Source organism: Sarcophilus harrisii, chromosome 1, assembly GCF_902635505.1.
Source record: "Sarcophilus harrisii chromosome 1, mSarHar1.11, whole genome shotgun sequence".
NCBI lineage: Eukaryota > Metazoa > Chordata > Mammalia > Dasyuromorphia > Dasyuridae > Sarcophilus > Sarcophilus harrisii.
The window spans coordinates 675,422,507-675,436,490 of NC_045426.1; the positions used below are offsets into that span (position 1 = coordinate 675,422,507).

The window sequence follows — 13,984 nt, forward strand, 5'->3', positions numbered from 1 at the left end:
TCATTCAACATTATAGATAATTCTGCTGGATATATTTTTGGCCACAGGCCTAGTTCTTTTGATTGTCGGTAGATATCATTCCAAGACCCGCAGTCTTTTACCATGGCTGCTAAATCCTGTACGATTCTAATTGTAGTTTCAGTGTATGAGATTTTTTTTTTTTTCTTGATTAGGAACTGTTCTTAAAATGTCTCTTTGCTATGGAGAGTACAAATATTTTTTCTTGTTATTTTATAGCAGTAGTTCTCAAAGTATGGGCTAGAGAATCCTGGGGATTTCTGAAATCCTTTTAGAGGGTCTACAAATTCAAAAATAGTTTTTATTTCCAATATGGTAAATGTCTATAAATATAATCCAGATAAATAAAAACGCTTTGGAGAGATCCTCAATAATTTTAAATAGGATAAAGATACTGAAAACAAAAGTTTGAGAACCACTGGTTTATAGATTCGTTTATTTATTAAGCACCTACTGTATCCAATTCACTAAAGATGCAAAGACAACTTCTTCCCTCACACATCATTCATGCAGAGTGTATTTGAGGAATACACAGAATTACAGATTTTTTTTTTTCCCCCAAGGGACTAATCCTGGGATTTGTTATCATTGTGGACTGGGCAATATGTAGCCACAGATAAATAACTTGGGTCTCTTACAGGTGAAATGATTTACTAGGATGTTTCAGAGGTAGGATTAGAATCTAAGACTATCCAATAGGTCATGCTGTCTCTCAAACAGACAGTAAGTACAATAAAAGGATTAATGGGGTCAAATAACAGAGCCAGAAAGTGTTCTAGGAAGCAAGAACACTTCCAACTGAGGGAATGAGGGAGGACTCTACAGTGGAAGTGTTCCCTGAGCTGGGCTTTGAAGGAAGACCAGATGATAGAAATGAAGACAAAGCTCATTCTGAGTATGGGGCAAAGCTTCTGGACTTTCCCAGTAAGTTTGGGAAACAGCCAAGAGTCCAACTTAAGGCTGGAATATGACATGCATTAATGATAAGAATGGTGAGCATTTGTAAATCACTTTCCATTTATAAAGGGCAATGATGTGAAATAAGGAAACTGGGAAGATATGCATGAACACATGCCGGGAGAAGGGAGCAGCACCAGGATAATTTATAATAATCTACCAGTATCAAAAAAACAAAACAAAAATAAACTCGGATCAATGAAAAGCCCAGCTGTGATTGCAGAGATCACTGGAGAAGTGTGATTCTGACATCCTGGCGGAGGGGTAATGATTCAAGCTGTAGAATGAGATGTCTATTTGTAGACTTGGGTAAGCTGAGAATTTGTTTTGCCTGACTGTGTATTTATTACAAGGGTCTGGGTTTTGGGTGGTTGAATTTTCATTTTGGAAGGAGTAGGAGAGAAAAGAAGAGGAAAAAAGAACAGAAGGAATCTGACATATCAGCTTATGTGTGAAATTTAACACATACTGAAAAAGTCGGCTCTGTGTTGTTGAAATCCACACTTTCCACACAATCTTCTGTCCGATGTTATTTTATGCTATTAGAGTTTAAAACTGTAATTAGGCCTTTAGGACACCAGTATATTGAAATGCTTCTTTTCTTTGGTATCTAAGTTCAAAATAACATGAAATGAATTTTTGTTTAAAGAATATAAGTTCAGGTCTCTTTTCCTAATTTCACTGTTTTTTAATGCTTCTTGACCCATTTTTATAAGACAAAGTGCTTTCCTCACAACAACATGAGGCAGATAAGTACTATACCTATTACACCTACCTTACAAATGAGGAAACTGAGGTACAGAAATGTTATTACTTATTTCTGATCACCCAGAATAACAGTAGAGGGATTTGAACCTGTCAGAAGTCTCTGAAGAACTTCAATGAAGACTACAAAGATTCCCCAAACACTGCTTTGGGAACTCCCCAGGCACAATGGCTTCACTCACATTGTTGTTTTTCTTTTCTAGGCCTTTAATGAGTGCACATTTTTTTGCACATCATCCACAAAGCTTCCTAAGCATCTGGACATTTATTCTGTGGAGGTGAGGTGAGTGGACAAAGGGCAGCCAGGTGGTACAGTGGGGTAGAATGCCTGGAGCCAGGAAGACCTGAGCTCAAATGTGGCCTCAGACACTTCCTAGCTGTGACCCTGGGCAAGTCAATTAATCTCTGCTCCAGTTTCCTCATCTGTGAAAATGAGCTGGTGAAGGAACGGCAAACCACTCCAGTATCTCTGCCAAGAAAACTCCAAATAGGGTCATGCAGAGTTGGACATGACTGTAAAGACCAAACAAGGAGTTGGAATAAGGACTTTAGAGATCAATTAAAACACACACACACACATTTCATATGAGAAAACTAAGGCCCAGGGAGATTAACTGACTTGCTTTAATTTCACCCAGGTACCAGATTTCACCTCCAGTCCAAGTGCAAATCAATGCTCTTTCCCCACACCTACATCACCTCCCCACCATGTTGTCTTTCTTCTAGAGATCCCTTAACGTTGAGAGAAATGTGAAATCTTATTTGAGCACCCAGGTCACTTATCCTTCTTCCTTTGTCCAAAAAACCCAGTACTTTTCAAAGTCTGCTGACACCAAAGAGCAAACCCTTATAAATCCTCACTTCAGGCCTGTAATAAATTGATTTTTTTCCCCCATAGGATTAAAGATTACTCAACCTCCTGCTATCTAAGATGGACATTAATTTTTTTTCCCCAATGAAGTAATGGTGACTCAGCTGGGGACTAGCAGAATTACATCAAAAATATCTCAAGGATTTATGCTGGAGGCAGGATCCCATTTCATCCCTAAAGTTCCAGTGATTGAAATCCTCAACCTCAGACAAGCCAAACTTCAGGCTGCTCTCTCAGGCTAAATACTGGCCTTGTCAGTCATCAAAAGCAGTTGGTTTCCTTATTAATACTCTGTTCAGAGCATGTCTCTTTTATGTTTTTTAATAAAGGCATCATTTCTAAAATATATTGGAAAATTGTCAAAGGATATGAAGACAATTTTCAGATGAAGAAATTACAAGTCATATCTATAGTCATGAAAAAATGCTCTAACTCACTGATTAGAGAAATGCAAATTAAAACAACTAACATACCAGCTCACACCTCTCACATTGACCAAGGTGACAAGAAAAGATAATGATAAATGTTGGAGGGGATGTGGGGAAACTGGGACGCTGATATATTGTTGGTAGAGTTGTGAAATGATCCAACCATTCTGGAGAACAATCTGGAACTATGCCCAAAGGGCTCTAAAACTGTGCATATCCTTCGACCCAACAGTGTCATTACTGGATCTATATCCCAAGAAATCATTAAAAAGGGAAAAGGACCCATATGTGTAAAAATGTTTGTAGCAGCTTTTTGTGGTAGCAAAGAATTGAAAAAGGAGTGGATGCCCATCAATTGGGGAATGACTGAACAAGCTGTGGTACATGAAGGTAATGGTATTCTATAAAAAGTTCTATAAAAAATGATGAATAAGCTGATTTTAGAAAAGCCTCGAAAGGTTTACACGAACTGATGTTGAGTGAAACAAGTAGAACCAGGAATACATTGAACACAGTAACAGCAAGAAAGTGCGAAGATCAACTTTGACATCCTTGTTTCTTCTCAGTGGTTCAGGGATCCAAAGGAATCCCAATAGACTTTAGATAGAAAATGCCATTTGTATCCAGGAAAAGAACTAAGAAGATTGAATGTAATATATTCACTTTTTCTTTTTTTTTTTTCTCTCCCATGGTTTTTCCCTTTTGACGATTTTTCTTTCCCAACATGATTCATAAAGCGATGTATATTAAAAAAAATTTTTAATAGGAGGGAATTTTAGCACAGCTGGCCTAGATTTCTGGTCATTTCCTGAAGATTACGTCTCCTCTAGTGCACTAAGGGAGAGAATGGGGGAAGTATATGGGTATGTATATCTGTCTGTCTGTGTCTTTTCTTCTTCTCAGGCAGTACATGACATAGTAAAAAAGATCATTTAGGTTTGTTCTCACTGGCAACACGAGCTGGGTGATCTCCTACTTGCCCTCAAAATAACTTTCTCTTTATTGCTTTTGCCAAAATGCAGCCAACAACAAAGGGGAGATGGACAGGCAGAAAAACTCTGCTTGTTTGATAGATTAGAGTGCGGACAAAATGGGGCTGGCAGAGAGAATGCTGTCACACTGAGTAAACGTTTTCTTAGAGGCCTTGAGTGAAAAAAAAATTACAGGAAATCAGATTAAAGTGAAGTCCTTCCCTGCCTGCTCACACAAGATTGCCTCGGAGGCGAGCGAGGCCGCACCATGGGAAGCAGATCGAGGATAAGTGAAGTGGATTTCCATTTAGGACACAATATGGAAAGGAAAGAAAAAAGCACAGACTATCTTAACTAAAAAGAGAAAACAAGCATTTATAGAGTAGCTATTACAACCCAGGTATTATGCTAAGCACTTAAAGATTATTATCTCATATGATCCTCACAACGATCCTGGAAGCCAGATGCTATTATCATCCCCATTTTACAGATGAGTAAACTGAGGGAGACAGAGGGAAGTAACTTGTCCAGGGTCACAGAGATCTGCATTCAGATTGCCACCTAGCTATGACTTTCCATAAAATTTTATTTAGTCTTGGAAAGGTCCCTGGGCATTTTGTGGCAAGACCCATGTGTTGGAAAGAAATCTCTGAAGAGTCAGAGTACCCCAACACCCCAAAGCACACCTGAGCCATGCTCCCCACAAACAGATACGCCAAGTCATTCTGTAAAAAACATTTAATCCAAAACTTGGGGGTGAGGAAGGAAAAGCAAGGGTGTCAGTCCAGAGCAAAGTGTTCCATGGCGAGGTCACCTCTCCGGCCCAGCAGTCCCTGGGGCTGCAGGAACTCCAGGGGCACAGGGCCAGACCCCTCCTTCTTAAAGTCTTTCTCAAAGATCTAGAGAAAGAGATGGTGGAGGTGTGGGACTGAGTCAGGTCAAGTGCTTGGGGGAATAAGAGTGTGCCAGAGACCAAGAACCAGTCTGTGACCGTGTGACAGCTGCCTGGTCATCAGGTGTGGCACGCTGACACCCTCCCCATCCCTGCCCAGTCATGGCAGAGCCCTCAGAGAAAAGCAAACAGGCCCCCGGCCTGGGCACCCCAGCACCTTCCCTCCAGGACCAGGCTCCTCAAGGAAGCAGGGGGGAGCCATCAAGGGTATACCACCCCCCCCAACACACACACACACACACACACACACACACACACACACACACACACACACCTCATAAGGGGAGAGTTCCAGCAGCTGGGCAATGCTGACTTCGTGAGGGGACAGGGCCTGGTTGATGGCCATGGCTGCTTTGGCTACCTCGGGGTGATAATGTCTCTGGAGAGCCTTTAAAAGATTGAATCAGAGCAGCATTAGAGTCTCCCCTTCAACCAGAACCACCTCCGCCTCCTGCTAAGAAGCCTTGGTCTAATAGGAGCACCAGCTCCCTCCCCCTCAGCCGTCTTTGGGACCTCCCCCTCCCCCAGTTTCCAGCCCACTGCTTCTCCTGGCTGGGAGGCAGAGACCCCGGCTTCCAAGCGAGCGGCTTGAGCCCACTCACCTTGAGCTCCCACAGACAACTCTCCAGGGCATGACTTTTGGCTGGATCTTCTTCCTCCATGTCATAGGGGTCAGCAGTCATATCTGGGGACAAAAAGCCAGGGATAATGGAAACTTTACATTCAAAGAGACCGTGGGCACAAGGCCCAGAAAGAACTGAGATTTGCTGAGGGCCAGAACTAAATGCCCCAATCTGTGGCTCAGGGCTCCTTGCACGAAGCTGCGCAGAGAGCGCTGCCTGCTCCCCATGGACAAGGATGGGGGCTGGGAAGGTATAGGAAGAGGAAAGGGAGAAGACACCGACATCCCCATCCAAGAAATCAGGAGCTGCAGATTCTCCTCCATGGAATCCTTAGGTCTTTAGTCCTTCTTTCCTCCTGCCTTTTACCAAAATATCAATTTTTCACTTTAAGATGGGTCTGTAGTAGAACAGACTCAAATCAAGGCATATCTGAAGCATGGTGGGGAAGGTTTCCTTCTCACTAAGCCTGCCCCCAGGAAACAAGATACACCTCCTGCCCTCACAGCTCATCTCTCCCAAACAGTAGCATGAGGATCTCTGTGTCCTGGGAGATACAGCAGTCAGCTGGAGCACCCTGGGAGAGGAGGATTCTATTGGGCCTGAGCACAAAATGTCTAATTCAGCTGCAGGAAGTGGCTCTGTCTGCTTGTGCTCAAGGCCAAAGGCCAGGACTGGGAGCTCTCCTGACTCTCACCCTCATCCCTTCTCACCACTGGCCTCCACGCTGGGGCGGTGGATCAGGGCCTTGCAGGCAGGATGTCTTCGGAGCAAGTTGCAGATGAAGGGAATGACCATGAGCAGCGCCTCAGGAGGAGCGGTCAGGGACAGGCGGCAGAGGCGCTTGGCAAAGGCAGCCACCAAGTAAGCGGGTAAGTGCCTATCGGGAAAATGCAGTTAGGGCCAGCTCCGGGTCCTCTGCCCAGGAGACCTGCAGAACCCCAGGAGGCCCGCTCCTAGGAGAACAGGAGTAGCAATCACTAGAAAACTAAACTATAGATCTCGTAAGGCAGAAACCACAGGTAACTGAAGTAAGGAAAGAATTCACAAGACACATTTTGGTTTATTTAATGTAGGTTTGACTTACAAAACTTTCCATTTAAAACACTATCTCCTGGTTAAAGACAGAGCGACTTCAACATCTCCTTCCTCTTTCTTCCTGTGTCTTACTTGTTCTTGTCTAGCATTAAAGGTTTTCCCTGCCTCTACAATACCTACGCAGGATCTTGTCTATAATATTATCAGGATCCGGCCCACCTGGGCGAGCAGTAATCAGGAGCCCTAGGCTGAGCCCAGTTTGGACATCTGCTTTAACAAACTACACTCAGTACATCTCACAATCTCATGCCTTGTAAAATGAAAAGGGTAATTCCCTTCCCTCTCCAACAGGCTTCTCCTCTGAAGGGTTACAAGGCCAATCCCTATACAAGTCAACAGATTTGGTTCTGTTCCATAGCTAAGATGGACCTTCACCCCAGCGAGCAAACCCAGAAGCCTGTGATGGGCCGCAGGGCTGGGAGCAAGCCCAGTTACTTCCTCCTCACAGCAACAGCTGGCTTCAGGAACTGACTTCTTCTCCACGGCCACATCAGGCTCTTCACAAAAGCTCTGGGATGACCCTACAGCTCTCTGCCCCTGCCCTTTGTCCTCAAGGCTGAGCTAGCACCAGCCCCCTCACTCCCTTCTGGTCCCCGCCAGAGTGGTCAGTGCAGATCCCCAGGCTCTGGCCACAAAAACTGACTTTTGAGGTATGAGATGATGTCAGACTCTCCCATGACACCCAGAGCACACTGAGCAGAGAGGGTCACTAAGCTGGGAGAGCCCGGGGCCAACCCCAAACGGTCTTTATCATGCTTTTATAAGCATATATTTTTTTAATATTTATTTATACTTACAAGCATTTAAGTATTTATAAACATACAAAAGCATATACTTTTATAAATATAAGAATACCCCAGGGCTAAACTCACGAGGAAGACAAGAACAGGTCTGCCAGGTGGAAGAAGCGGGCTCGGTACTTCACGTGGAAAACAGAAGGGTCCAGCAGGCTGTAGAGCTTCCGATAAAAGTCAGGGTACTCACTGTGGTGGAAAGGAACAGAGCAAGGACTCAGGAAGCAGCTGAGCCAGGCTTCGGGCCCCTCACCACTGGCTCTGATCCCCTTCTAGGAGTTCACCACACATTCTCTCTGATCCTCAAAATAACTTCCATGTGGGCAGAAAAGAAAGTCATTTCCATTGGAAAAGGAGAAGAAATGGAGGCTTGGAGAGGCTGCCCTACGTTAAATGGCAATCTCAGGGGAGAATGACTGTCCATACACTGATCTCCCATACTCCCAGACCTTCGGCTTTGGATGCCCAACTCTCCAGAGAAGGCCTGGAACCGATAGACTTGTTGAAGAGAGAGTCAAAGGCACAGTCATGGAGATGACATGGCAACTGGGCCAGAGAGAAAAGGGGGAAGGCCATGCTCGGGAGGAGGCGAAGCAGCTCAAAATTCAGGTCCCCAGAAAGGTGCCGCCAACACCCCTACAAGCCTCCTGAGGCCCAATCTCTCCTCCACACCAACCCCACTCACAGGTTATGCTGATGAATAAGAATAAAGAGTCCGTTCAAGGCCAGGAGACTTATGGCACCACCTGCAAGAGACAGAGGGCACCCACCCCCATCAGCCAGAGGCCCAGCCTGGCTCTGCCCCCGAGCCAGGCCTCATGCCCCTTAAGACAGACACACATGCCACCAGACCCCCAGAGAGCCCACTCCCACACAGCCAGACAACCCGTCCCCAGACATCCAGACAACACCAACAATAAAACAAGCCGATACTTCTATAACATTTTAGATTCAAAGAGAAAACTTCCACCATCATCCCCATCTCACATGTGACAATCCTAAAGACTCAGAAGGGATGTGATTTGTCTGGGGACCCACGCCCGCCATCAGAGGCAGGATTAGAAGCCAGGTCCTGGTGACTCCAAGTCTGGCCCTTGGAAGGCTCAGCTCCTCTGCCCCAGGAGCACACACAATCCAGACTCGGACCCCGCCTCCCCCGGCTGCAGGACCATATCCCCGCCCCCAGCCCCCTGGCCCCAGCCTCATACCAATGTCGTAGGCCTTCGTGAGGAAGTCAATCATGAGGCTCGGCTGGCTCATGTGGGGCAGGATGGAGTCGTGCATGATCACAAGCACTTTCTTGTAGAGGTTGACGGGCAGCTGCAGTGGGGACAGCACCAAGGTCTCTGCTGCCTGGCGGCTCCCAGCGTCCCCACGCTCCAGCCCTCCCACGTAAGCCCACCCACCCAGCTCCAGGTCTCAGCAGCGCCTTCGCTCCCAGCAGCATTGGAGCTTTACCTGACAGAGCGATTCAGCCAGATGCCAAGGGACAGATGCCCAGTCTCTTCAAACTCTCAACCCAGATCCAAGACCACTCTCCCCCACACACCTCTGCTACCCTCCCCACCTCCCCCACCCCCAGCCCAGAGCTTCAGTTCTACCTTGTGCTTGAGAAAACTGAACCACATCTTCTCAAACACGTGCTTGTGTTCCTGAAACACAAGGAAAGGCAGCAGCTTAGGGACAGTGGGGGCAATGGGGACAGCTTCAGCTCCCCCCACCCCATCCCGCCCCATCCTGTCCCTTCCTTCCCAAATCTTTACCTTCAGCTGAGTGACCTTCCACTTCTCCAGCATCTCTGTAAGAAAAAGGGATGGGGAAGGGCTTAAAGTCAAAAGCTAATGAAGTGCCCTGAAAGTCCAGTCTGCAGCGAGTGCCGTCACTGAGGTTGAACCATGGGGAGAAAGCACAGCTCAGGCCCCATCCAGCCCTTATTTCTCCTTCCACATGACTCAGACACATTACCCAGATTGGACTCTCCAGCCCTCACTGAGCTCACACAAAATGACAATGTCAATGTTACTGATCAATGAGACTTCTTCTCAGGAGACGAAAATCCTCTCATGCTCATTCCTCTTCTGCCTCTTCCCAAACAAGGACGAGTTCCTTCACCTCTCAAAGGCCAGGCCCAAGGCATAAACCCCTCCTCCATCTTCCCACCCTTTTCCTAAAGATGCTCACCTTTATGTTTCACATAGAAGTTAGAGATGTCACTCTGCTGGCGGGGCAGGCTCACAGAGGAGACCAGGGTGAAGGTGTTGTTCCAGAACGTAGAGGGAACCCCCTGAGGGAAAGACAAAGTCAGCACACTGAAGAAGATTAAGGCAAGTACCAGATTTCTCCATTTTCCCTTCCCTTTTCTGTGCTGATCACCCAAGAGGCTCGCTTCCACCTCCCCCACCCCAATACCATACCCTTGCTCGTGGCCTCCTGACTGCCAGCCCTTCAGCCAGGATGTAGTTTACAACAGCCAGCTTTCAATCATCGTGGCTCTACCTCTCAACCAGGACCCCTTAAATGCGTCAGACACATAACAGGTCCAGGGAAAAAAGAAACCAGACTATAATCCTAAAAAAAACCAGTCTGAATCAAAGGTCTAACAAGGGCTGAAATCATAGCCACAGCTCACGACAGAGAGCCCCACCAACCAAGCATCACCTGTTGGTGTGTGTCTGTGACTCTGGCCACCAAATCCACAACGGCCTGCATTGTGTGGTATCGAACATCATCGTGTTCCAGGTACTCCTGGAACCGGGAGATCAGCAGGGATGAATCCCCCTCTGTTGGAATCAGGCCTTCCACCACAGACTAGGAGTCAACAGAGGAGACAGAATCAATTATCCACACACTCTCTGAAAGGCCTCCAAAGCAATAAGAAATTATTCCTGCTTTCATCTGTGCTGTCCCACTGTGAAATGTGCTTTGAGAAGTTGGGGAGAAGGCTGGTCTTTAACTGTTGACATTTGGGGCAGGGGTAGAGAAAGCTTTGGGTCCTTTCATGGGGTGAAATAGGATAGGGAAGCATTTCAATCTCTCAATCTCATTGGCAGAGATAAAAAGAATTTCAGGGGATTACTTATTTTGATCTACAGTATATATGTAGATTTGATGAAGGAAGAAAAAAATGGTCTAAACTCATTAAATCAATGAAGCATTTTCCCATTATTTACTCGAGGGATTACCTGAGGAGTAACTTTTAATACCAGGTCAGCTCCCTTTCCCAGCTCCCACCTGTTGTCCTCCTAATAACCTGTAAATGCTTAGCGAATGCAAATTAAATGAGGCCAAGCCAAACCACAAGGAGAAAGTGCCTCGTCCACAGCACTCAATAAACACTTGTTAAATGAAGAATATGCCAAAACATAATCTTATAAAACCTAGCAAGTAATTGCTGAACTACCTATCCTACAGCTTGCTTCCCCAGAATCAATAATAAAAAACGAACCTGCCCTCACATATCCCCAGCCCTCTTCATAAAGATCCTCCCCAACAAGCGCCATACCAAGAGGAGACCCCGAGGGAACAAATAGTTGCCTTCCCATTTGGATTTCTCCAGCGGGTACTCCCCCTCCAGCTGTACAAACTTCATGAGCGTGCAAAGAGCCAGTTCCTAAGGAGGGAGAGAAGAGAGATAGAAGTGAACACATTCAGCAGAGGCAGAAAGCAGCCAGCACCTACTGGCCCATGTTACAAGGCCCATCTCTCTGTCCAGATCTCAGTAACAAGGACTGCTGCCTGGGGAAAGGGAAGGGCATAAGCCAGACAGTGTGTTCTTTAGAGCCAGCCTAACTTCTTCACAGCAAGGTTTCAGCCTCTACTTCTTCTCTGAACCCGAGTGCGGATCGAGGGCCTGTGGTAACCCTGCTTGGATGGACTTATGGAAAATGCCCCTGAAATCCACTGTACAAGATGACCTAATCATGTTTCTAGTGCTGGGATTTGTAGTAACAGTGATGTTGGAGCTGAAATGTAGAAACTGCCCGGACTCCTATTTGAGGGCATTTGAGATCATTAGGACTAATGGCTCTGTTTTCAGAAAAATAGAATAAACCTCTTTCATTCAAAAGCTTCCGATGAGTTATAGCTTTGTTTGTGCAGTCTAACATCAGTCAGAGATCATTTGACATCTGCATTGCCTGTATCAGTTGGCCATCAATGGCTGGGCCTGTTACTTCTCATGTGGACGGTTCATGAGGGGGTGATTTGCAAATAGTCACATCGAATCCCATGTTTTCACACTTTAGGCCTTAACAAGTCACTTTATAGAAATCATGCTCCAGGTATCTAAGAGCTAGAAAGACAACACTGGGGAGACCAGTGGGAAATGAGATGCTCCATTCCAGAGCAATGGGGGAAAATACTCTGACCCCACTAAGGAGTGTGGGAAATAACACGAGCCCATATCTTCTATCCCATCCACTTCTCCCTCCAACCCACACACCCATTCTGCTCTCCAAGCACTGGCTGTTTGGTGCAGATTTGGCATTTAGCTTAAGGCATCTTGGTGGCAACTAGAAGCTGAAAGTTAATTGCTACTTGATGGCAAAACCCAAGAATATTCCTGACTCCCAAACTCACCTTGACTTTGAAAGAACGATGGCCCAAGAGCTCTGAAAGGCTGTTGCAGCAGCTGTTATACCGATGTCTCATCCACACCTTATACTTCCGAAGGGCATCTCCGGACCCTGGGGAGAAGTAGTGTTTCTGCCCTAGACTCTCTCTCTCCCAACCTATATTCCAACTGGGACATCTCTGCAATCCCAGACCTGTAGCAGCTCATGCTCCCGAGGCAGAGGCTAAGAAATCACTGCAGCCACACCAGGGCAAAACATCACACGCGCCTGGTAGATCCCCCAACAGCCTCCCTCGCATTCACTTGAGGACCACGATCATGCTTGGCCTAGGTCCGAAGGCTACTGTTCTTCTACAGGATGATAAGTGACCACCCTCCAAAAATATACCCAGCTATTCTGAGGTCAATTAGGGAAAGGATTTTTGATTATTGTGCAATTAAAAAAAAAAAAAAAAGTATTAGACTTGGAAGTCGAATGACCTGGGTCAGACTTCCAAAGGAGCCATTTATCATCCCTGTGATCCTTGGCAAGACATTTAACCCGACACTCAGTCTCCTCTTCTGTAAAATGGGGACAGTGCACTACAGAGTGGCTGTGAGGCAAGCTCTCTGAGACCCTTAAACTGTGACAGAAATGTTACAAAATCACAGGCATCATAAAGAAGCAACCAAGCAGCCCGTGTTTCTTCAAGAGAGTCTCCCATGGCAGCATCTCAAGGCCCTGGATCCCTGGGGGACCTCATGCTTTTCTGGACCATCTCCAGCTTCCTAAAGGGCAGCAGGAGGCGCCGCCCCTTCCATCAGCCGGACAACTGGAGCCAGGCTGGCGCTTGGGCGGGTACTCTAGGATGAGGCATCCTCACCTGCCATGGCCGCCTCCTCGGCAGGTAGGTGGCCCACGAAGAGCTCCCTCCGTTCCAGCAGAGCCCCGAAGAGTCGGCTGCACGTGTGGATGGCGCTGAGAACATCATCTTCCTGATCAGACTGAGGGGGGAGGGGACAGACGGAGAAGGGGGGGAGGGGACAGACGGAGAAGGGGGGAGGGGACAGACGGAGAAGGGGAAGACAGGTTCATTGCTTTACTCTTCTCAGCAGCTTAAAGTTTCCTCTAATTATGTCAGCTTTCATAGCTTAAAACTTAACTGATTGACTCAAGCTATCAATAGCTTAAAACTCAAGTGACTTGCTTAAGGGACAAGCTACCAGTAGTTTAAGATTTGTTGACATGATTTAAGCTAACAGTGGAAAGGCGGGGGGAGCAGTGGCTAGAGCATCATCTCGAGTTCAAATCCAGCTCAGACACTTCCCAGCGGGTGCCCCCTCCCCCTCTGGGCCTCAGTTTCCCCGTCTGTACAACGAGCGGGAGAAGGAAATGGCACCCCTGTAAGGAACCTTCCGTGGGGTCCCGAAGAGTCGGACCTGACGAAACAAAAGAAGCTAACCAAAGCTTAAATTTGTCGCTCATTTCATCGCCTTCAGGTTTCAGGGGTCTAGAGCTGGTGTCAAGGGCGTTAGGCGGCACGAAGGCTTTTGGGACCCGGCGCGTTTTCTGACTCTCACTAGGGAGAGCGCGCCCCGCGCCCCGCGCCCCGCGCCCCCGCGCCCCGCGCCCCGCGCCCCGCGCCCCGCGCCCCGCGCCCCGCGTCTCACTGGGCACAGCGCCCCCTGCGTCCTCCCGCGGTATCTCACTCTACTCAGAATACTTCCTGGATCCGACAGGCGCGCACATGCGCACATGCGCTCACGCTCCCCGCCTCTTTCCTCCACCTCTCCCCGGCACCCCCTCCACTCGCACCTGCAGCACACCCAGAATATCAAACACGACGTTAGCGCCTCTCCGGCTCTTCAGGGCAGCCTCCAGCCAACGGCCCAGCTCCGCCGCCCCGCACTCCGGCTCCATGTGGCCTCCGGGAGAGTGAATCTAGAATCGCATGCGC

General features: G+C 47.4%; 1 protein-coding gene across 3 annotated transcripts; it reads right to left on the reverse strand.

Annotated features, from left to right (window-relative positions):
- Window positions 1-4,730: 4,730 nt before the first annotated feature.
- Window positions 4,731-13,967, reverse strand: NOC4L (nucleolar complex associated 4 homolog). 3 transcript variants are annotated; one of them, XM_031948376.1, is made up of 15 exons: window positions 13,843-13,967; window positions 12,911-13,031; window positions 12,053-12,159; window positions 10,977-11,084; window positions 10,133-10,282; window positions 9,656-9,758; window positions 9,238-9,272; window positions 9,076-9,126; window positions 8,683-8,794; window positions 8,160-8,220; window positions 7,553-7,663; window positions 6,296-6,462; window positions 5,565-5,647; window positions 5,237-5,350; window positions 4,731-4,909 (listed from the first exon to the last, which is right to left on the reverse strand). In XM_031948376.1, exons 1-15 carry the CDS (start codon window positions 13,945-13,947, stop codon window positions 4,790-4,792), a joined length of 1,548 nt encoding a protein of 515 aa, XP_031804236.1. In that variant the 5' UTR covers window positions 13,948-13,967; the 3' UTR covers window positions 4,731-4,789. The 3 variants fall into 3 exon arrangements, with proteins under 3 accessions (XP_031804236.1, XP_031804237.1, XP_031804238.1); XM_031948377.1 differs by lacking the exon at window positions 13,843-13,967 and adding an exon at window positions 13,490-13,633; XM_031948378.1 differs by lacking the exons at window positions 4,731-4,909; window positions 5,237-5,350 and having other exon boundaries at window positions 5,569-5,647; window positions 6,280-6,462.
- Between the last annotated feature and the right edge of the window lie 17 nt (window positions 13,968-13,984).